Below are 23,900 nucleotides of genomic sequence, written 5' to 3'. Positions count from 1 at the left end.
CTGCACAGAACGTTGCTACTTTCAATAGCAAGATGGTAGGTACTGGTTGACTGAATGATTTTAAACCTGCGTGCACGCCTTCTGGTAAAAGCAGACACACTAATGTCAATATCAATCGCTAGAGGGCGCTTGACCACAAATCACAAACAATAGTCGGTGCACTTAATTTTGTTCATTCGCTCAACACATTCACAGTTATGTAGATTTGTTTTATTTGCCACTTTGTTGGAGTAAATCTATCTTTGTCAAGAAAAGGTCAGTTCAATCCCGAACTGTGTCACACAAATTATTGCGTTCCAAGGTTGACTGTTATGTTTACAATTTGAAATTTCATATTTATTCGTTATTTAATTCTTTCAAGTGTGCGTCTATACGATTGTTATCGTGCAGTTGACTCTTTTACGGCAGATCCACAACCTTTCCTCAAATTCAATGTACTTAGTTTCTGCTGTCAATCGCCGACTGCAAGATGGCATTGACATCTGGGAAGACCATCTCTATCGAATCACCGCCTGGCAGTGTCAAGTAAACTTTTCCATTGGATGACTCATCTTCAATACATCGGACAACCACATTGGCTACATCAGCGACACTGAAAGTAAATTGATCAGCTCATTCGATAACCGTGACCAAAGCAGAACAATGAACATTAATTTTTATATGTGTTTATTTCAGTGTTTACGTTTGTGTTTATGTTCCAATGAAGATCGCAACTTTCAAAATGAGGAACAATGCAACTATTGGTGTTCTTCTTTATATGAATTGTACTTGAACGGTATTCTGAAACACCGCATTATGCCATTGTACGATGTGATGATCTCTCTCTCTCTCTCTCTCTCTCTCTCTCTCTCTCTCTCTCTCTCTCTCTCTCTCTCTCTCTCTCTCTCTCTCTCTCTCTCTCTCACCTTGCTTCCGGTCGATTTTTCCTCCTAGCTTTTGTTTCCACCATCAATGCTCCGTAGCGAGTGCCTTCAGCGGCGACGTTGCGTTCCAGTGACGTCATCACCATTATTGGACAAACGGTGACAACCCGGATGTGGTTTTCGAGAACAGTGGTTCCTCCTGTGAATAATACGTATTTTTTTCTCGGATACGTAGTCGCTGGCTTATGAAGGTATCCTAATTATTTTGTTTCCTAGTGGTCGCTTTATTCGATCGCAATTCGATCGCAATATTAACTTAATTATAATTATTACAAGTTCTGTAACAAGTTAATCTGTTCGTTCATCAATTACCTGTATTTTTATTATCTGATTAACTACACTTCAGTACGTGGGTTACTTAATGAAATTATTTTTAATTCGTGAAAAACCGTCACTCCATTCATCTAACAAGAAGGCAAAAATACATGTAACTTTTCATAAGACTTTCATTACTTTTTCCAAAGAAAATTAGCGCATTTCCTTCTTGTAAGTATACTAAAGTCAAAGGTCAACTTCCATGTCGAATTACCCATCTCTCGATTCAAAATTCCACCACTTTCGGGGTAGCAGTGGGAACTAGGTGCATTGACACCGTTATTAACTCACCGCGACACTTCTTGAAAACCCGGTGACCCCGTGCTTGCTTGCTGCATACGTCGGCTGGAATTTGTTGGGCTTCAGTCCTTGAAGAGACGGCAAAACTTACGGGAGAATGCGCCTCGGAGACAGATATTCGGACTCTCAAACTACCATTCTTTTCTGATCTACCACTTATGGGGCTTCATTTTAAAGCTCTCCGTGTAAGAAAAATTTTCACCGGCTTACCTTTTCGACAATCCCCCCCCCCCCCTCAATCCGGGTAATTTGTTTCTCTAGTACAAAATTTTGCACAGTGACCCCCGATTTTTAATCTGGATTTTGAAAGACTACGGTTGAAAGATTCCTTGAGGAAAGTTTGTAACAAAAGATTGGGTCTTTCACTTTCGAGGCGCACACTACCTTAACAGAAAACTACATGTACTAAGAAGATGAAAAGTAAATTTTTGAACTGAATAACACTATCATGTGATATTCAACTCATTATTATTAGTCGTATCTTCCTTTGGAAAAACGGTTACTGTAAATTTACAATTGTGAACGTTTGATGAAAGATAATGAGTAGTTTGGCCCAAAATATCGGAGTTGTACTGTTTGCGGCTGCTGTACATCGTAATAGTTGGTTCAGAAGGTTGTTCCTTATCAAATATGTGTCCCCACATCGGAGTTGCTGTACATAGTAACAAACCGGTTCGGAACTGAAGGTTCAATTTGTTAGTTGTCAAAAATGTGTGTCCAGTTTTTGAAGAAATTAAGCGGTGTGTACTGTCTGTCGATGATATATTCACTACTACACCTCCATGTCCACCATTTTGTGTTCCCATATGTTCAACGCCGAGGTATGTACCTTGAATGACTGCATTCTGCGAAGAACAGACACGTGAGGGCGTTTGCTCTATGCACTCGTTCATCTCAGGAAGGTCTGAAAGACACAAACTCAGGTGTTCCCGCGTTTCCTGAGATCGTTAGTGCAAGGTCGACAGTTAAATCTTGGGAGGGGGGGGGGAGGCAAAGTGAACAAGAAAAAAAACTGAAGAGCAAGATTTGTCTGAGACTTGCAGAAATCATAATTTTGCCGTCTAAAATGGAAACTACAAAACCACGCGCCTCTTTACGGCAACAGCTCAGCGCTACCCGTTAAGAGATTTTTGCGTAGGTCAGTGGAGCGGAAATTATTGCTCTGGCTCGCGAGAATGCAAAGCCAGTGTGGACTTCAATCTGAGAAACGTACGAGTGCTCAGCTTACTCCGGAAATATGTCGAATTTCAGAACGCAAAAACAATTACTTTGAGTCATCATTCTCGCCACTGCCATCCCAATCTCAAATTGTCCATCTTTTAACGATCTATCTGTGTACGGCACCTCGCATGTCTGGTCAACATCATCATAAATGGATTAATTTGGATGAGTAATTACTGCTTGTGTCTGCATGTGAGCTCTATGAGTCTAATCGACCAGTCAGTCTCATGCCACTACACAAAAACAATGTAATTCACGGACTAAATGGAATTTCCCTTTGTCTGTGATATGCCCGACTACTCTCTGGACATTTCTTAATATAATTATCCTTTACAAATCAGTCGGACCGATATTATTCTATTAAATGAAAGAATAGGTTCTCACAATAATGGGTATGGAACGATCAACAGACTTTAAATAAGCATTTCAACCCAGCTTTAGCGTTGTTTGTTTGCTGCTTTTCTTTTCTTGAATATCAATTTTTTTGCTCTGTCAGGCTGCGTTCTTAAATAATGATATGAGGGGATCAGGAGAGTTCTAGAGATCTTGAAATTTTGACCATGTTGCGTACGGTGATTATTTGAAAAAAATATGATGACATGCAACACGTGACCAGATCGTCTCGCCATCCACTTTTAATGTCACTGTTTAATCTTTAAAATAATTGACGCTTCTTCCTGATAGCTGAGGAGACTGGATGTAAATCAAGGTACTCCAAATTTCTCAGCATGCTATGATGTTAACGATCATTGCCTAAAAGAAGTTTATTCTGATTGAGATTAGTGGGCCTAATGGAACCACAATAAGATGAAAGGTGGGCCATTTAGACCCTAAAACAGGTAAAATATGATCCTCTGAAACAGTCTTTTCTATTAAAATTTGACCCCTTCATAGCCGCTGTTCTGTAAAACTCACCCGCAGATTTCCATCGAACCTCCTATATGGAAAGCCATGACTGACTTAAGTGGTCCAGTATCATGTTGTCCTAGGCATTAACCATATTTTACTGGGCCTATAAGGAAAACATGATATTAGACAATGGCTTTCCATACTCCTGCGTAAAAAATGAAGGCGCCAGGACATGTCGACACATAAATTATCATATGCGTCGTTGTAGTGTACAACGATTGGCACTTGCTGAACACTGAAAGATTCAGTCGCGTTTGGGTTTCCGCAACTCCGACCCCAGGCTCCCACCAGACTGGTTTGAGTTGGAATTTGCGGAGACCCGTACACAACCGAATTTTTCGGACTACACCTGCTGGTCCATAATACGGATAACTGCCCATTTAAAACTCCCAATTTAGCAGAAATGCTTTTGTATTAAATCAGCTACGGAATTCCAGGGACGACTGTTTGTGTGAGCAAGGGACTGTGACATGACACAGAAATCGGACCAATCCCGTTTCCAATCCCGGTACACAATAAGTTTACCTTAATTCCCTTGTTTAAGAGCACCTCGGCGATGCCCTGGCCGATCCCTTCCGCAGCTCCCGTGACGAGCGTCACCTTGTCGCGGTAATTCATGGTTTACAGAGTAAACCAATGATTCGGAGTTCATTTGCTTTTTTAAAAACATAGTATTCAGATCATTATTCCAGAAGGAGCGTGAACTAACACGAAGCAGTGATAGCAATATGTAGTTTAGCGTTCGATGCTAAATATGGAACAGGATTATGACGTCATGTTCAAGTACAAAACGAGAACGTCAAATCATCTGATGTCAAATGTTTTACACATGCAGCCTCATCATCATAGGTCAAATAATAATCATAATAATACCCATCCATAAAGGTGAGGTACATGTGCACGCTGGGTATAAATCTTAAAGTTATTCGCATGGATAACCAAATCGTCTACCGCTGAACAGACCATTGCTACCTTCAATAGGAACAAGGTAAGTACTGGATGACAAAATGGTTTTAAACCTCCGGTGCTCCTTCCGGAAATGCAGATACACTAATGTCAATACCAATCGCTAGAGGGCGCTTGACCACAAATTACCAAATTTAATACAAGTAAATGTACTCCCTAATCTGTGCCGAACAAATGGTGTCCAACGGTTGAATTATATGTTTAAGCTCGTACGAAATACAAAAAGTACTGAAATTTCATATTTATACATTAGTTTCATTTTATCTTTCGAGTGTGTGTCTTTACGATCATAGTTGTGCAGTTGAGTCGTTGACGGCAGATCTGCTGTCAATCGCAGACTGCAAGATGGCATTGACATCTGGGAAGACCATCTCTATCGAATCACCGCCTGGCAGTGTCAAGTAAACTTTTCCATTGGATGACTCATCTTCAATACATCGGACAACCACATTGGCTACATCAGCGACACTGAAAGTAAATTGATCAGCTCATTCGATAACCGTGACCAAAGCAGAACAATGGACATTAATTTTTTTATAAAATGATTTTGCCCTGGTGTTTATTTCAGTGTTTACGTTTGTTACGTTTGTGTTTATGTTCAAATGAAGATCGCAACTTTCAAAATGAGGAACAATACAACCATTGGTGTTTTTATAAGAATTGTAGTTGAACGATTTCCTGAAACACCGCATTATGCCATTGTACGATGAGATGATGATGATCTCTCTCTCTCTCTCTCTCTCTCTCTCTCTCTCTCTCTCTCTCTCTCTCTCTCTCTCTCTCACCTTGCTTCCGGTCGATTTTTCCTTCTAGCTTTTGCTTCCACCATCAATGCTCCGTAGCGAGTGCCTTCGGCGGCGACGTTGCGTTCCAGTGACGTCATCACCATTATTGGACAAACGGTGACAACCCGGATGTGGTTTTCGAGAACATTTGGTTCCTCCTGCGAATATGTAACGTACATTTTTCTTGGGGTAAGTAAGGTGATAAGTATGTCCTAGCTGTTGAAGAAATCCTAATTATCATGTTTCCCTGTAGGTCATTTTATTCGATCACATTTTTTGTTCACAATGATAATTTTTTACAAGTTATTATGTTAAAGCCCCATTAGCTGTGAATGTGTAATAAACCGACCTCAAAATATCCTCAGTTTTCCAAGATTTTTCTTTGAACAAGATCCATTAAAGACTGAAAAGTATATAACACTCAGTCATCAGTGTCAAGAGTGGCATGTAAATTCAAATGTTCTAACATCATTTTAGATTTCCTCCCATTTTAAAAAACTAATCAGGTGACAGAGATAATAAAGATTTCAACAACAAAATGTTGGCCATCGTGTGTTGTGCATTCAAGTAAATGGCATAATGCTTATTTCTTGGATGATTACAATGTGTAGGCATTTTTCTACTTTTCCGTGGGGTTCCATTTTCTGAGTGCTTCACCCGTTTCGTATTTAACCTAGTAAAACACGTAGGCAAGTTGCAAATCAGCGAGCAGTGATACTTATATACATGTCCTTTAGTTAGCACATTTACACAAACCAACTTTGGTTTGAATATAAAATCATGAAAATAATGCTTAAAATTCACAGCTATTGGGGCTTTAATTACCTCTGTTATCTGTCTGCCACTTCTGACAAGATTGTTCACTGACTAACCACACTTCAGTTTGTGGATTACTTAATTATATTTGCCCTCAATTCGTGAAAAGCCGCCATTCCACCAATCTGACTTGAAGTCAAACTACATGTAACTTTTGGTAATGTTTTCATTACTTTTTTCAAAGAAAATTAGTGCATTTTCTTCTTGTGAACACTAAAGTAGGCTGTTAGACACAGCGTACCCTTTCAACATAACGCCTTATTTGCAATACGAAATATAGCTTTTCACAAATGAATCAAGTTCAAGCCGTGATCAAACTTCAGTCGTCAACAACAGCATACAGGGCATTTGACATACATAGACTGTGATGAGGGACGGTGGTTAATCACTGCCGGGGGGAACATTTCATCGTCATTCGGAGAGTAGAATTAAAAAACAAAAACTGTACTCCATAAATAGAGCAAAAGTGATGGAATGGAAAACACATTAAGGGAAAACGGTCGTCTTAACTACGCCTGTGCGAGTTTCTCGTTTACAAACCATGTATTTCGTGCAAGACATCTTGATGCACCTCTTCATCATATCTGCAACATTTAAATTATACGATGTAGATTATGACAGACATGTTTTCACTTCATTAATCACCATCGTACCTTGTATACAGTGTTGACATTGGTCGTATGGGACCCATACGACCTTTGAGCGCAGTTCCGACGACTGTATCCCTTTAAAATTAAAAGTTGGGGTAGTTTTCGAAGGTAACTATCTGCCTGATCTACTAAATGACAAAGTCATTTGCCATTCTAATAATCTATTTATATCAACCTGTCCGTGCAATTATACCACGTGCCGGCACGCTGCCACCACGCTGCCATCACGCTGCCGGCACGCTGCCACCACGCTGCCACCACGCTGCCGGCACGCTCGCCTACCAAACGATCAGCTGGTACGTATTGCAGTGTATGGGTGACTGACTAACACTCATCCTCAAAATTCAAGTTCCATGTCGAATTACCCATCTCTCGATCCTAAATTCCATCACTTTCGGGTACCTGAGGGAACTAGGATTACGTTATCTGTGCATTGACACCGTCATCAACTCACCGCGACACTCCTTGAAAACCCGATGACCCCATGCTTGCTTGCCGCATACGTCGGCAGGAATTTGCTGGGCTTCAGTCCTTGACAATTGAAAGATAAAGACGACAAAACTTAACAGAAAACTTGCAAGAAGATTCGCGTAATGTAAAGCAATTTTTGTTAACAAATATGAGGAACGCTATGAGATGTTCAGTTTATTATTAATTCTATCTTACTTACTTTGGAAAAAATAAATTTACAATTATTTACGTTTTGACCTTATTTGAGGTCAAACTATCGGAGTTACCGTTACGGCTACTGTACATCGTATCAACCGGTTCGGAAACTTTTAACTTTATAGTTGTCAAAAATGTGTCTCAAGTCTTTGAAGGATTGCATACCATTTGTCGATGACATATTCACGACGACTCCTCCGTGTCCACCATTTTGTGTTCCCATATGTTCAACGCCGAGGTATGTACCTTGAATGACTGCATTCTGCGAAGACAAGACACATGAGGGCGTTTTGCCTTACACAATATATACTCGTTCTTCTCTAGAAAGATGGAATGACACGAACTAAGGTGGTCACTGTTTCCTGGGACCGTTACTACAAGATCGACATTTAAATCTTGGAAGAGAGAAGGCAAAATGAACAAGATAATATAGAGGAGCAAGATTTGTTTAAAAGCTGCAGCAATGATATTGCCGATTAAAATGGAAACCACGAAAAGTATAGAATTCTGGAGAAAATGTGCACGCTCAGTGTAATCCGAAAATATGTCAAATTTCAGATCGCCAAAACAATTAAATTCTCGCTACTGTCATCCAAATCTTAAATTGTCCATCTTTTAACGACCTATCTCTGTACGTCACCTCGCATGTCTGGTCGTTGTCATCGTCATAAACGGATTAATTTGGATGAGTAATTCCGGGGAGTAATTACTGCTTGTTTCGACATTTGAGTGTTCTATTAGTCTAATCGACCAGTCAGTGTCGTGCCACTACACAAATACAACGTGTGACTGAACAAAATGGAGTTACCCTTTGTCTGTGATATGCCTCAGTACACCATGAACATTTCTTAATATAATCATCCATTACGAATGAGTCGGACAGATATTATTCTGACAAATAAAAGGATATTTTCTCACAGTAATGGGTAGGGAATGATCAACAGACTTTAAACAAGCATTTTAACCCAGTTTTATTTTTGTTTGTTTGTTTGTTTGTTTGTTTGTTTGTTTTTTCTCTAATATCCATTTTGCTCTTTCAGGCTGCGTTCTTAAATAATAAGGGGATCAAGAGAGTTCTAGACACATAGAAATTTTTGACTATATTGCGTGGTTATTTGAAAATATATCATGACATGGCAACACGTGACCAGAGTGTCTCCCAATCCTATTTTAATGTCACTGTGTACTACTGATACCGCTGAAAAATCGACGCATCTTCCCAATGAATCTGATCAAGACGAGGGCTGAGAGGCTGGTTGTAAAACCAAGCTACCGAAATTAATTTCTAAATTTCTCAGCATTCTATGTTACGATCGATGGCTTACAGTGAGTTTATTCTGACTGAGATTATTGGGCCTGATAAAACCGCCATAGGATGAGCAGTGGACGAATCGCGAGCATTAAAGATATTGCCAAAATCAGACACAAATGTGTTTGCAGTCTGATTCGAATGATACACATTAGGTGCCTACTTGAAGGTATCCATATTTGGAGTGATTGAGAAGAAATTCACGGGAGGGAGTTCAGGCATTTGCGGAGAGGTGGGCTTTAACCATGACGTTGAGGTAGGTCAGCTCCTCAAAATTTTACCTGGTATCTGATAAGAGGAAAGTTGGAAAATGGTCCTCTCTGGTACCTTTGAACGCAACGTGATATTTATAAATTCATAAATTCCCAGCAACATTACCAACTCTTTCCTTTGTCTTTTGATCGTGCATTTGTTTATCAAGAATGAGTCAGTCCTAACGTATGTGGGAAATTTTTAAATCAAAGTGTATGAGATATTCGCCATATTAATCAACATTATCATTGACTGTGACCCTTCTCAACACAATTGCGCCATCAATCGGCAATCACCTCTTTCCTCATCATATTCCATCCTACAAGAAAGATCTTTCCAGCCGTCCATGATTATGATTCCACCTTATTTAGAATGGATATTGATTTTAGTGCTATACATTACCAGATTCACTAGAAGCATACGTTGCCATTCAAACTCTGTTACAATGCCAGCGTTGTTGCACACAATGTCCAGCCGTCCAAAGCGTTCTCTTGTTTGTTGAAATACCCCTGTGTGAGAAGTAAAAACATTCGAGGTAATACTGTGAAAGTGTATCTGTAATCTGGTGTTGTACGACAGTTGAGACGCTGCCATTTCTCGATGTCACGTTAGAAGGCAGACACAGGTCGAGGGTCAATTATACAGAATGGTATCAGCCAAAAATTCGCATTGATATTATACTGATCCTTGAGCGGCGTGTTACAAACTTGACAAATCTAGATAATGATCCCAAATGGTTCAGCAGCTGTTGTTAGTCATCTCTTAGGTATGATGCGATTTTCTCACATTCCTGGCCGCTGGGAGTGCGGGATCGACAGTGTGGGAATAATCGATCCCACACTGTCAGAAACCGTCCCACACTCTGCAGTAAATATTACACGAGCTCTGATTGGATGATAAAAGTCTGGTTTGTTCCACGCGCAAAATGTTATCCAATGGCACGACAAGTAACACATGGACTAGAACTACAAAGTAAGCAGGTAAAAGTACAGTGGCAGACGACAGAGTTGTCACAATTTTTGATAATATTGAATTTAACGCATTTTGTGGTCATGTGAGAAAAAGAATCTCACACACCAAGGACCTGCGATCAGATTTCTCACAGTCGTTGGGGATATTTTGTCTCACACTCGCCTGCGGCTCGTGTGAGACAAAATATCCCCAACTCGTGTGAGAAATCTGATCCCAGGTCCTTGGGGGTGTGAGATTCTATTAGTCTCTCGTACTGCTACATCTAATGCTCGGGTACCCAACCGAATGAAACTGGTATAAATATTGTCATTAATCTAGTATCACACGCATACACACGAGGCATACCTTTGAGCTGTTCCGGCGAGGTGACGTCACATTTCATGAAAATCACTCTTTCATGTCCGTTCGACTCTTGTAGACGCTGCGCAGTGGTCTGGGTCAGTTTTTCATTGATATCCGCCAAGCACACCCCCTGTTTCGCAGAGGAAGATGAGATTGTGTTACGTAAACGTTATAACGGGAGTTGACATCAGTGGACTTGACATATAAAAGTGACTGGTCGGAATCGACTGATTAATACGTATGATCGCATGATCGCATGTAAAGTGTCATAACCAAAGTATACATACGACTATACTTTTTTGTTTTAAATTGATGTAGGTCTATTCACAGAAAGTGCGTAAGCTGCTACAGCTGTACTGATATAGATTGTAAATCGCTGCAGTAATGTATTCATATGGAAATCTGATCATTAAAATTGTATCAATACAGAGATTGCAAACTGCGAAGGTTGTACACACATCCTATCATTTGAAACTTACATTGATTTGTGGTAGAGATCACATTATGCTATTCACTGTTTTTCAGGCAAGTAGTGTCATAGCAACACCAGTAGCCGATATTTATTATCAGATTTAATTATTCTAAAAGCTGGTATTTGTACTGTTCGCTGCTAATTACCATTACAGCAAACAATGTTGTGGACAAAATCCTATTTGTATTGTTCATAGACTTTTATACAGAACAAAAATTCATGTTCTATAGCTATTGTGTCAGAGTTCTAGGGACTATGATTGTGTATACAATGCGTTTAATTTTGTTGTTATTTTCATAGTTCCATACAAATCTGCAGATAAAATATGACGCCCCTGAAACTGTTGGCCCCCTCCATAACTGTAAAGCACACCCCCTGATTTCCACCGAAACCCCTGCGTAAAAAATGAAGGCTCCCTGACATGTCGACACAAACATCATTATGCGTCATCGTTGTGTACAATGAGTGGCACTGGCTAAACACTGAAAGATTCAGTCGTATTGGGTCTCGACAACTCCGACCTTTGGTCTACTCTTGCTGGTGTATGATATCAGTTACGGGCATCCAACAACGGATTGTGTTTGTGTGAGCAATGACCGTAGTCACGGCACAGACACCGGACCAATCCCGGTACACAACAACCTGGCTGTGGAAATCCAGCTTTCTGTGGCGGTGTAGCCTGCGCATACGTGGATCATCAAAGGGTCGACTCCGCCACACGTTTCCGCAGCTAACAACAACCATACCTTAATTCCCTTGTTTAAGAGCACCTCGGCGATGCCCAGGCCGATCCCTTCCGCAGCTCCCGTGACGAGCGCCACCTTGTCGCGGTAATTCATCGTTTACAGAGTAAAATCGGCGATTTGACGTTTATGAACTTGTGTCCTCAAAAACACGGTTCTCAGATGATGCTGTACTCCAGAAGGATCGTGTACTAACACGAAGCAGTAGTTGAAAAATGCAGAGCGGCGTTCGAACCTAAATATGAACACATAATTATGATATATTCGAGTACAAAACGCGGACGTCAAATCACCTGATACCAAAGGTTGTAAACATATAGCATATTCGTCAGAAGTCATATCTCCAGCTGTGACATAGATTCAACAAAGTGCAAAGTGCAAAGTGATAAACTGCGCAGACTACTTGGCCGGGTTCAATGAGAGGTAACAGCGCCCCCTTGAGATAGCGCTACTGTGCACGCACAGAAGGGTAAAACGGTCGGATGGATAAAGGTTTTGGTCTATTGATGTGGAAACCTGTAAGGCTATGAAATATTAAAGAATAAAGTTAAATTGTAAAATATACATACATACATACATACATACATACATACATACATGCATAGCTACATAGATACATAGATATATAGATATATATATATATATATATATATATATATATATATATATATATATATATATATATATATTACATTACTGTTTCAAAATTAAAAATCTGAGCCTGAGAGGTGATGTCAATTTGCTTGTAATTTAACGGGGCCGTATTTTTGTCTCTCTATGGTACCAATTTTGACAATATTAGGGGGCTTTTAGTAGTGATGAGAAGATACTTATGTCAGCAATCCTCAAAAGGACTCATTTTCAATTATTAACAGGTTACAGCATAAGGACAATGCATGAATTCCTTAAAATTGGACACTTTATAAACAGGTGTGTAAAGGTGCATTTAATCCTATAATCCTATAGCTCCTGATATATAATCTTTATAATCCTGACGGTTGGAAACAGCGTCAAAGGTCTCTTGTAGGCGTTCAAGCAATCAGTCAATCATCTTCACTGCAATTTTATACGTTACCTGAAATATGGTAAAGCGCCTCACAGAATATGAAGTACACTAATTCATTAACCCACCTCAGAGCTGTATTGAAAGTAAATGAAGTTACCTGAAATAGGTCAGCTTACTTGAAGACACACCCACAACGGAGTACAATAATTGCGTCTTGTGTAAATATGTTTTACCCAATTTATGGTACGGGATAAGCATATACTAGTACCCTGCAGGAAACCAAAGACTCTGCAGGGTCTATGGGCTAAGCCGTATCTTACAGGTTAACACTTCCCATTGGTTTGTTTGAAACCTTTTGACATTGAAACGTCGAAGGCATTCAGTGGAATAAATGTATTATCCCAAAATATCTTACTTTGATACAGCTCGACCAGGGAGTAAAAAATCTGTGTCAAATATTATGTATTTTATGTTATATAAGGTGTCTGCTAAGCCATGTCTCATAGCTTGCACGTGTAGTTTGCTATAGTAACTTCAGCCAAGGCAAGACAAGAGCCTGCAAGTCCCACCCTGCAGGTAAAAGCTATGAAGAAACAAGCCTTCACAGAATTTCCTAGACAAAAAGTTAGTAAGACAGTAAATAAATTTACTTGTTTTCACACCATTGAGTACATAGACTTCACAGAAGTCGCATATAATGTTTGAAACGCTTTAATGTTCACGTCGTTTACTCATACAGACACACAAGTTGGTGAATACGGGGTAGATGCAGAAGAGAAAAGACATTCCAAATCCAACATGATGTTCAAAATAAATTTACTGATATATTCAAAACCGATTATTTAATATCAAATACGCGTTAAAGTGGCTCAGAGACTTGACTTTTAAACAAGTTGGTGAACACATTCTGACATTTTTTCTCTTTTCACTGATTGGTTTCTCTTAGGATCACCCTCATAAAACACCAGCCTTTATAAGGTGGAGTGAGAGAGACGGTGTCACGAAGACAAGCCAAGAACGTACACACATGCTTGCAGACGCCGATGCTGAACATTTAAAACATCTGGTGCGCTCTCCATCGGGGTAGTAGGCTTGAACCTTCTAGATGCGATCTGCCAAAATAACTCGATTCAATGTGTTAGTCGATAGATAGTAAATAAACGACTTTAAAATGCTCACGGAAACGTGTATCCACAAATTTTGTTGCACGGATGTCACCAGTTCGTGAAAGTCAGCTGTGGTCCTGGAAAGATAAACGGACGATGAGGGCTTCTGCTGACTCTCCCCTCACCTTGATGAAAGAAGTGACTTGCAGCCCAAGTTTTACCGACGGAGGGACAATAGCTGCACCTGTACATCATCGTTGGCTGGAAATGTTTCCCATAAATTCTCTCTTTGACCGTGTATCTCCATACTTTTGTGTTGAGGGTCTTATTGATATAATTGATATAGCCCGCTTCATTATCATCGAGGAAGGCTTTCAACTGTTTTCATAACATTACTGGATATACTTACAATCATACTATGACTACTCTTATACGAGCAAATACGTGCCGTTTGTTCTAAATCGGGGGGGGGGATAGCCGATCTTTTCACAAACGTTACGGTAACCCTACTTGTGAAGACTTGTTACCGACTAATCGTTGAAAATATTTTGAGAAAGACTTGTTACCGATTAATCGTTGAAAATATTTTGAGAAATACTTGTTAATTCCTCGTAATTTCTTCTGCTTAAGTCTATAGATTTGTGAATTCGTCAGGTACAGGCTGCTTTTGCGTCCTTTCCCTGCATTTGTCATTGATTAATAATTCATTTATTTTGTCCCATTCACATGAATCCTTGTATAAAGTACAATTTTGTGTTGAAGGCGGCATGTATTTCAATTTTGAAATACAATATTATAAAAAAGACAGTAAAACATCATGATCAAATCGTCGAAAACGTAGAAGGAATACGATGGATAGTTTGTCACATAAAATATAGAATAACGCATTGATGTTACAGACAACGACGACGATGATAATGTAGTGTTCTAAATTAGCAATGATTATAAAAACAACGATAGTTGTAACAATTCAGGTGTTGTTGAGGAAGTTAAACTCTTTTATTGTCATCTGAGTTCAAGTTCTTTTTTCTTCTTTTTATATCCTTAGAAACATTAAAAGTTAGGTCAGACTATCACTTTCAGGAAATATGCTCGATGCAAATAGAGTTTTTGACTAAAGGTATTACCCTCTATGTGTGTATGAGAACCCTCTCTGTCAGATGTTTACACAACACCAAATAACTTTCTCTGTAAAGAATACACCGAGCGTTTACGCTTCATATCAGCAGCTGTTTTCTAAAACGAAGAATATACGTTATATCGTTGCTTTGAATAGTAAGGTAAATGTTTTTTTGAAAGCGAATAAACAGACACAGTCGAATCAGGACTTCAGTATCCCAATTCTAGATTTTGGTTTGTCCGTTTATTTTTCATTTCTCACACCACAAAGTCTTTCCTCAGACATCAGTTGCAATCTTGTCTTATCCTGGCAATGTACAAAGTCTGTCGGTATCAACGTAAAGTTTTCAGAGTCGATTGGAAAAAATTCCTTGATTTCAGGTCAATCCATAAGCAGGGCCGATGATAATAATGTCGCGAGTATGGATACCACCGAAAAGATAGTATTTGTCCATATTCTTTCTTTTCAAATTTTCGGATGAATGTTTTGGCATGTTGGTATAAGTGTTCAGCGTACAGGAAATGGTGACTCTCGCGATGAGGAGGGTACATGCAGTGAAAGCTCTCCCCCCTAGTTATGTCGAAGCTCATGTCATTGTGTCAGTCTATCGTGAGATTTTTAGGTTCCACGCATGCAAATGAGTGTCAATTATAGCATTCGGAAGTCGCCCATGTAGAAGCTACTCCTATAATTTCCCAAAGGTGACAGGCTCGGTGAGGTTACTGATAGGTTCTTTGCGTCATAATCGTGACCTGTGACCTAAATTATTGCCCATTGTTTACATGCTTACGCATTTCTCGATCAATCCAATTTATTTCTGCTATGCATGCTTCATTCTATATTCCGCAGAGCGATGCTTTTTTGAAAAGAGTCATCAGATTTCTAACAAAACTATAAGTCTGAGGCTATTGTTTATTTTGTTTAAAACGTCTATCACTTAGAAAAAACAACAGAAAATGCGGATAATGACGATACAACGACCAACCGATGTAAGTTCAGAGGGGAATGTCTGCACTACTGAACAAAAATCACGGTTCTGTTGGTTTCCATGTACATTTTATCGCCCTCTTTTGTGACAAGTTTCGATTCTGATGCATAAGAGAGGACATCTGCAACCAACGTTGGGTGCGCTATCTCGCGGAAATTACAAGTGTGTGTCAACATGTCGAGCATCATACTGCCCAACGTTGAACTGTCATCGAATATCGGCGTAATTTCTATCGCCCCTTCTATAATTTGCGTTTCTGTTTTCTTGACGGGTATACTTTCGAAAACTGCAATGACATCAGAAGGGGACACATCGTCCATACCCAGTCCCGGGAAACGCTCAGCGTCACGGAAGTGGTGGAACCAGGATTCTGAAAAATGGCACAAACCAACGGCTATCAGTTAGCAATATCACACCAGGGATGGCCACTTACCCTGCTATGAGCCTCACTGACGATACATAATTTCAAATTTGTGCATGTCATTTAATTTACATGTCAAGCCAAAGTTCATTACGTGTACAATCGAGGCAATATCCATGCGTTAAAACTAACATCTATTTGATAATTATTATGCAGAACAACTTAATGGGAAAAGTCGTATCAAAAGAGTGTTGAAAGTCTTTGATAAAACTAAGTTATAGTGAACCATTAAAGGGAAACAGTCGTAGCTGCGCCTGTGCGACTTTCTTAATTACAAACAATGTATTTTGTGCACGATATCTAGATGCATCTCATCATCATAGCTGCAACATTTAAATTATATAATGTAGATTATGACAGACATGTTTTAACTTTCGTCAATCACCATGTTTACATTGATCGTACGGGTCTCATACGTCCCTTGTAGCGCAGTTTAGACGACTGTATCCCTTTAACTCAAACGATGGTCGGTACAACAGATAATGATCTCTGTACAATACGTCAAACTTTCAATACTGCTGTGAACGTTTTATTCTGAATTTAATTTTACAATTCAACTTAAAATTGGGAATGCAGAATAAAATGTTGAGTTGTAAAATTGAATTCAGAATAGAATGCTGACTTGAAAATAAGGAAATCAGAATAGAATGCTAAGTTGTAAAATTGAATTCAGAATAGAAAAATAGAAAGTAATAATTTTGGCACGGATTGGATACCATACATGCCTGCCGACAGATAGTTACACGTAACACTCTCTCTCTCTCTCTCTCTCTCTCTCTCTCTCTCTCTCTCTCTCTCTCTCTCTTTCTCTCTCTCTCTCTCTCTCTCTCTCTCTCTCTCTCTCTCTCTCGTGTACTGAATTTACCTTTGGCTGTGTTAATTATTGCAATTGTACCATTCTCTGCCAACAGCCCATAGGAGTCAATCAGTATTTTTCCATGTCCTTCAGATAACTTATCACTCCGGACATGAATATGAAATGAAATTTTGTTCCATCAAGGATCTTCAGAAATTCCTCTACAGTCATTTGGTGCCAACAAAACGTCACTGAACCGACCGAGTGTTGCTTTTCTCCCACCAATCTCTTGAATGCTTCGGATACTTGGCGAGGGTTCTACAATGGTGGCCTCGATTTTGGGATATGCGTCCGACAGGTGTCCTAACAACGACACATCAACTTGGCCTGGAGACGGAAATGGTAAATATAAATGACTGCAGTGAACTTCATTCTTCATGTTCCTTTGCAAATTTTATGAAGCGATTTTTGTGAAATATTTTGACCAAATTTTCATTTAAACGAACGGGAAATGCCGTTGGTCGGCAGGCGGCGAGTTTTTTGCTACTTCTGGTCCTCATTTTTCATTCTAGAGACCAAAGTGCATAATACACATTAAAATTCAATGTACTTTGCAATCTACAGGCAACTGATTTTTTTTGCTTGTTTTTGTTTGTTTGTTTGTTTGTCTTTGTCGTTTTAGGGTAAACAGAGATTGGGTCCGATAACGGCCAGCCGCATAACCCTAAAACGTCTGAAATACAGCGTTTACCTGGTTTACTAGGCTGTGGCACAGAGCTATCCCCAGACAAAGACAGCAGTCATTTTGTGTTGACGATACGTAAAAATGTGACCCTCCCCGCGGCCAATTTTGCAAAATGTGACCTTCCCGCAGGGCAGGTTTGCAAAAATGGTCCTCCCCCAATTATTCCCCCTGCCCACCCGGCACCCTCCCCTAATAACTGAAAGTTCCCTAAACCAAACTTAACAGGGTGTATAAGTGATATATCGAATTTAAGAAAGATATATAATTTACGATGTCAGTATGCGAATTAATACTAACACTTCTCGGTTTTATCTCCGATAAAATGTACACATATGCTTCGAAAGAACCGCATCACGAAGATTTTAATAATCTATTGGAAGTGTTTGCTAGTCTCTTCAAGCAGTCTATTACAATTGGCCAACAACCAATACCTTAATTCTCCTGATACCCCATTTGAGAGATCATGTTGGCACAAGCACAACTTACAACGCATATGCGGGCTTACCATTGCCACTGCCTATGCTCAGAAAGCGGAAAACATCTGGTGGGCTCTTTATACTGTCTGTGCAAAATTTCACCATTTCAGGGCAGTAGGCTTGAATCTTCTCAATGCGATCTCCCAAAGTAACTTCAAGGACGCGTCTGTAATGATCAGGATCGGATGATAAATCCAAAAGTTTGTGAGACTCGCTGATATTTGAGCTAGCCATCTTTTTTTGCATAAGTGTACGACCAGATGTTAAGTATTGAGGTCAGCCTTAGTTATGCCCGACTACCGGTCAAAGTTCAAGGGGCAGATCTTAGAGATCTCAAATGTTACTGCCGCATGGTAGCGATCGACAGGGTCGAGCTCGTATGTTCACAGGTAACTACTGTCGTTTTTCTATTCCATAACATTTTGAATCTTCTTGACTTTTTTACTGTGTCCATGTGCACGAGTAAATGCACAACTGGTTTGGATTTGTTTTGGCGATTGTCTGAAGAGAATGTAATGGTTATATAGTTGAAGATCAGTCTCTTTTGAAGCTTCAGTTTAGTTACGTCTGTCCTACTTAAAGTTAACGGTAGTCTGCTGTCAGAGCGACTTTTTGTCGACTTGACATTTTATGTGAATCTCAAATGTCCCATGGACCTGGTAATGTATTACCTTGATGGAAATGATTATTGGACCAGTTTAATGTCATATTGCAATTGTTGTTCATTGTTAGCATTTCCATAGACGACCAGGAGTACGTGTATACGCACAGTCACTGTCACCTTTGCCATTATAAGGTCATAACATTATATAGGGCTCAGCCCTTGGTGTCGTGCCATAGGTTTTAAGAAAAATTTTATTTCCGTCTGAACTTGAGAAGATGGACAGTCAGGGCTTACATGGTCAATAATACTATTGATTCATGAATAGTATAAGAAAGAATTAAAAGAAAATAATTGTTACTTGGTTTATACACTAGTAAGATGCATTGCGGAAACAATAAATTCAAACACCAATTTTACTTTGTCACTCACTGATGCGCACAGTTCGCTTTGTCAGACCAGGGCAGGTATAGAGTTTCTGATTAATTTGTAAATAAATAAATGCATAAATGCAATTTCTATGCCGGGTGGGCATAAATGCAATTTTTGTATATACATTTTTGCCTTTATCACGATAGCAACCCACTGTGTTCAATAAGAGACGTCTTTATGTCGTCATTATCTTTGCCATTGCAACTGTACTGCTAAACGTCCAGTATTGCAAGCCGAAAACCTTTTGCGTCTAGTTGTTAACACAGAATGCGCTTTTTTATATGTCACTTCGCAGGCGGCAGAAGTTGCAACTGAAAAATGACCTGAGGGCACATAAACCCATTTATTCAGGCAATAATATATAATATGTCTGCCCTGGGGGCAGCTCAGATATATTGCTGCCAGGGCAGAAAGACATTTCCTGTCCTTAAAGCATTGCATAGTGAATATCTACCAATCTGCCCTGAGAGCCGCAATACAACTGAGCTGCCCTCAGGGAAGACATACATTTTCTACGCTCACACATCATTGCATAATTGTATATCTATCAATCTGCCCTGAGGGCAGCTCTACCCTCAGGGTAGACATTCATTTCCTTTCCTATCTGCCAATCTGCCCCGAGGGCAGCAATATATCTGAGCTGCCCTCAAGGCAGACATACCGTTCCTATCCTTACACATCATTGCAGGCTGCATAGTGCGGTGACGTCATTGAATGTTGTGCACATGTTTACTCCGCTCTGAACTGCCCTGAGGGCAGCGCTGCCCTCAGGTCATTTTTCAGTTGCTTCATTTCAGTTTTAGTTCTATTTTTTTAATCGTGATTGTAACGATATCTTGTATCAATTACAAGATGAAAAATAATATTTGCTGGGTAATGGCAGCGACATGTTTTATTGATGGCGAGTGAAAAAAAATATACTTTGCACGCTTCGTATTTTTCAGTCACTCCAAAGCATGACGGCGCCCACGAATTCATTTGGGTACACTTTCGGTTGTTTGGAATTATTATAATTTGATGACAGCAGCATACACTGCAATATGCAGGTGATAAGGTCAAAGTGCATTGAGCAAAGAGACTTGCTGGATAAATGCCGTTATTAAAAGATCTCATTCAAAGTAGGCATGAACAGAGTGAGATCTAAGTGTTAGTAGATTTCTGTTGATTGACAAAAGAAATGTTTCATATTATACAATGAATCCAAGATTTCCTCCATGTTAATAATGCAATAGTTGTCCACATAGGGACTGACAACTACATTAAGGCTTATTCGTCAGCTCCTGATGTCTTATTCAAACAGTGAATCGGATTGGCTAATGCACTCTTTCTCTCTTTATAGCATTAATCCCTAAACTATCTCATGATAGCTTGCTACTCCTTATATTCAAGTATTAAAGGTGAAATGTAAAGAAAAAAATTACCCAAAAAGTTACCCTGTTCCACGTATTAAGTATGTACAAGAAGATTAGAGACAAAAAAGTGCAAAGAAAACGTCTAAAAATCACCTTTTCATCATCAAGCATTATCAGTCTACTTTTTCAGTAATTTAACGGGACCGTATTTTTTCTCGCTATAGCACCAAATTCGACAATATTAGGAGGCTTTTAGTGGTGATGAGAAGATACTTATGTCAGCAATCCTCAAAATGACCCATTTTCAATCATTAACAGGTTACAGCATAAGGACAATGTACACATTCCTTAAAATCGGACAGTTTATACACAGGTGTGTAAAGATGCATTTAATCCTATATTATCTGAAGATCTTAATTTCCAAAGCCTTTCAAGAATTTTCAAATTGAAGTCGTCTTAGATTAACACAAAATGTTTCTTTCATGACGGGTTACGCCATCTCTATATCTGGTTACGTCATCGCGATGACGGGTCACGTCATCCCTTTCACTTTTATCATGTATCTTCTTTGATTGAGTTTGTGTGCGTTGTAATGGCTTGCGTGTTATGTTTGTGTGAGTGATCGCTATAACTATGTGGACAGGTCATGCTGAGGAGTGTTCTGGAAGGTTGAAGTTTCCACCAAGGAAGGGTAATGAACAAAGGGTAATGAAGAGCAAATAGCTGTTTTATTGTTTTGTATGTCAAATTTGTGGTTGTTGATCCGTTTACGCAGTGATTGTCCAGCTTGGCCAACATATACGGCAGATGGGCATTTCTTGGATATTATAGCATAGACGACATTGGTGGTGTCGCAGTTATGTGATCCCTCGATTTTAAAGCTGTTGTCGTTTGAAAACCAAGTTACAACTCCCCCTATGCTGTGTGAAAAAGCATGACCCCCTAAAAGTATTCCAATTTAAGATGTCTCGCCACTTTTGTCGGCCCTCCCCGAGCATAATAAATGAACGCTCCCTAGCTTGATCAGCAGAGGATGTTGACTCACTGAGACTCGAGGTTATTTTCGCATACCTGCTGTGACATGGGGTTATCGCCATTAGAAAGAACTCGATGCTGAGTCAATAATGTTATTATCGACAACCCTTCCACCACTTTTTCAATGCCGCGCCTTAACTTACAGCATTCATGATGTACATGTTCTTTCACACATCGGAGGGCATAAAAACTGAAACCGCGTCTCAATCCTGGGTATTCGCGGCAGTGTTGCAGTCTTGCAAGTGTATAAAAGTACGTGTGATTCTTATGACAAGAACGCCTCAGGGCTTGGATGATCGCACTTGATGTTTGAGGTACGTTACTTTTGACATCGTTTACTCATACAGACATCACAAAGCGGGAAATATGGGAACGATGCAGAAGAGTATCGACAACATGATATTCAAAATATATGTACTGATATATCTAAAGCCTGTCATTTAATATCAAATACGAATTACAGTCGTTCAGAGACTTGACTTCTAACAAAGTGGTGAACACATTCTAACGTTTTTCTTTTGTTGCTGATTACATCGTCACAGGATCGCCTTACACACGACGCCTGTTTTACGGTGGAGTGAAAGAGATGGTGTCATGAAGACAAGACAAAAACGTACACACATGCTTCCAGCTGCCAACGCTGAACACTGAACACATATGGTGGACTCTCCATACTGCCCTCTAGCAAGCTATCACCATTTCAGGTTAGTAAGTTTGAACATTTTAATGCGTTGTGCCCATTGAAAGTAACTGGAATCAAGATGTTGAGAGTATACCATTTTCAAATGCTCACGGAAATTTGTATCAACCAATTTCGTTTGTATGGATGTCAACCTTTCGTGACAGTCAGCTTACTGTCCTTAAAAATAAAACAGATGAGGATGGCTTCTGCTAACTATTTACTTGATGGAAAACGTGACTCGCAACCCAAGTTTTATAGAGGGACAGTAACTGCATCGTCAGTTGGTATAATGTTTCCCATAAATTCTCTCTTTGACCGTGTATCGCCACACTTTCGTGTTGTAGGGTCCCTGAACGACATTAAACAATGCCTGTATGAATATAGGCCGCGTTATTATCATCGACGACCGATTTCAGTTGTTTTCATAACATTACTGTCTATACACACAATCATACTGTGACAATGCTTGTACGAGCATGCCGCTTGTTCTAAATCAGAAACGTAACCCCTGCCTGTGAAGACTTTTGACCTACTGTGTTTTAACAGTAATCGTTGAAAATGTTTTAAAAAGAAATATTAGTCATTATTTCGTAATTTCGTTGTTTAAGTCTGTATATTTGTGACTTCATCAGTTATTTGCTATTTTTGCATCCTTCCCCTGATACTTGTCATTGATCAGTGATTCAGTTAATTTTTCCCAGTCCCATAAACCCTTGTATATAGTACACTTTTTGTGTTGAAGTCATCGTTTATACTATTGTTTAAACATTGAAATCATAAAAAAGACTGTAAAACATCATGATCCAATGGCCGAAAACGTATAAATACAATGGATAACTTGTCATATAAAATAAAGAAGAAAACATATAAATACAATGGATAACTTGTCATATAAAATAATGAACAATGTAATGAAGATTACAAAAACAACGATGGTTGTAACAGCTGTAGTGCAGTTGTTGTTGAGGATGTTTAACTCTTTACTTTATCAACTTTCACGATCACAACCTTTTTCCTTCTTTTTTTTTATTCTTATAAACGTTAAAAGTTTATCAGACTATCACTTTCAGGAAATATGCTCGATAAAATTTGAGTTTTGGACTAAATATTGATTATGTAAGTCATTTCTGGCCACTCATGACATGAGTTTAACAAGTCCAGAACTTTCTTAAGGTCACTGTCCTTCATGACCTTTAAATCGATAAGTAATGTTTAGAACTTTCAGGAAATTCAATTAGTAACAAGTGGAGATATGTTTAGAGCAGTAATTGGTATATCCATACAGGTTCTAGATTGTTCTCTCATATAACCATTTAATTTTAAATACAAAACAGTTTTCAGTCAGACTTTTGGATCGTGTCACTGACGTGTTACTTCAAGACTTTAGGATCACTCTAGCAGTGTTCATTTCAAGACTTTTCAAAATCTTCACAGCCACCACGCTGGATTTATACAGTGCACATTTCTGAAGCCTGCGAGCCAAAGGACTGCTCACCCTG

At 39.3% G+C, this 23,900-nt stretch overlaps 1 protein-coding gene and 2 long non-coding RNA genes across 3 annotated transcripts; 1 reads left to right on the top strand and 2 right to left on the bottom strand.

Moving 5' to 3' along the window:
• Nucleotides 1-4,562: 4,562 nt before the first annotated feature.
• LOC139147613 (15-hydroxyprostaglandin dehydrogenase [NAD(+)]-like) lies at nt 4,563-12,013 on the bottom strand. The gene is made up of 7 exons (XM_070718763.1): nt 11,645-12,013; nt 10,430-10,556; nt 9,515-9,621; nt 7,717-7,813; nt 7,340-7,416; nt 5,420-5,577; nt 4,563-5,102 (listed from the first exon to the last, which is right to left on the bottom strand). Exons 1-7 carry the CDS (start codon nt 11,735-11,737, stop codon nt 4,922-4,924), a joined length of 840 nt encoding a protein of 279 aa, XP_070574864.1. The 5' UTR covers nt 11,738-12,013; the 3' UTR covers nt 4,563-4,921.
• A 3,077-nt stretch (nt 12,014-15,090) lies between these two features.
• On the bottom strand, nt 15,091-18,561 carry LOC139147621 (uncharacterized). The gene is made up of 3 exons (XR_011555765.1): nt 18,329-18,561; nt 17,148-17,465; nt 15,091-16,231 (listed from the first exon to the last, which is right to left on the bottom strand). It is a non-coding gene; the product is annotated as an uncharacterized lncRNA (long non-coding RNA).
• Nucleotides 18,562-18,615: 54 nt separating this feature from the next.
• LOC139147622 (uncharacterized) lies at nt 18,616-22,893 on the top strand. Its single transcript, XR_011555766.1, has 3 exons — nt 18,616-18,688; nt 20,909-21,057; nt 22,262-22,893. It is a non-coding gene; the product is annotated as an uncharacterized lncRNA (long non-coding RNA).
• The last annotated feature ends 1,007 nt before the right edge of the window (nt 22,894-23,900 follow it).

Source organism: Ptychodera flava, chromosome 13, assembly GCF_041260155.1.
Source record: "Ptychodera flava strain L36383 chromosome 13, AS_Pfla_20210202, whole genome shotgun sequence".
Lineage (NCBI taxonomy): Eukaryota > Metazoa > Hemichordata > Enteropneusta > Ptychoderidae > Ptychodera > Ptychodera flava.
This window is presented reverse-complemented; position numbering and strand designations above follow the sequence as displayed.

Coding starts and splice junctions, on each gene's coding strand:
- LOC139147613 (XM_070718763.1), bottom strand. CDS start 11,737: ATGAATTACCGCGACAAGGTGGCGCTCGTCACGGGAGCTGCGGAAGGG. Junction 7,417..7,716: donor GAATATGTCATCGACAAATG/GTATGCAATCCT, acceptor TCAATTGTCAAG/GACTGAAGCCCAGCAAATTC. Junction 5,103..5,419: donor AAAAATCGACCGGAAGCAAG/GTGAGAGAGAGA, acceptor ATTTACTTTCAG/TGTCGCTGATGTAGCCAATG.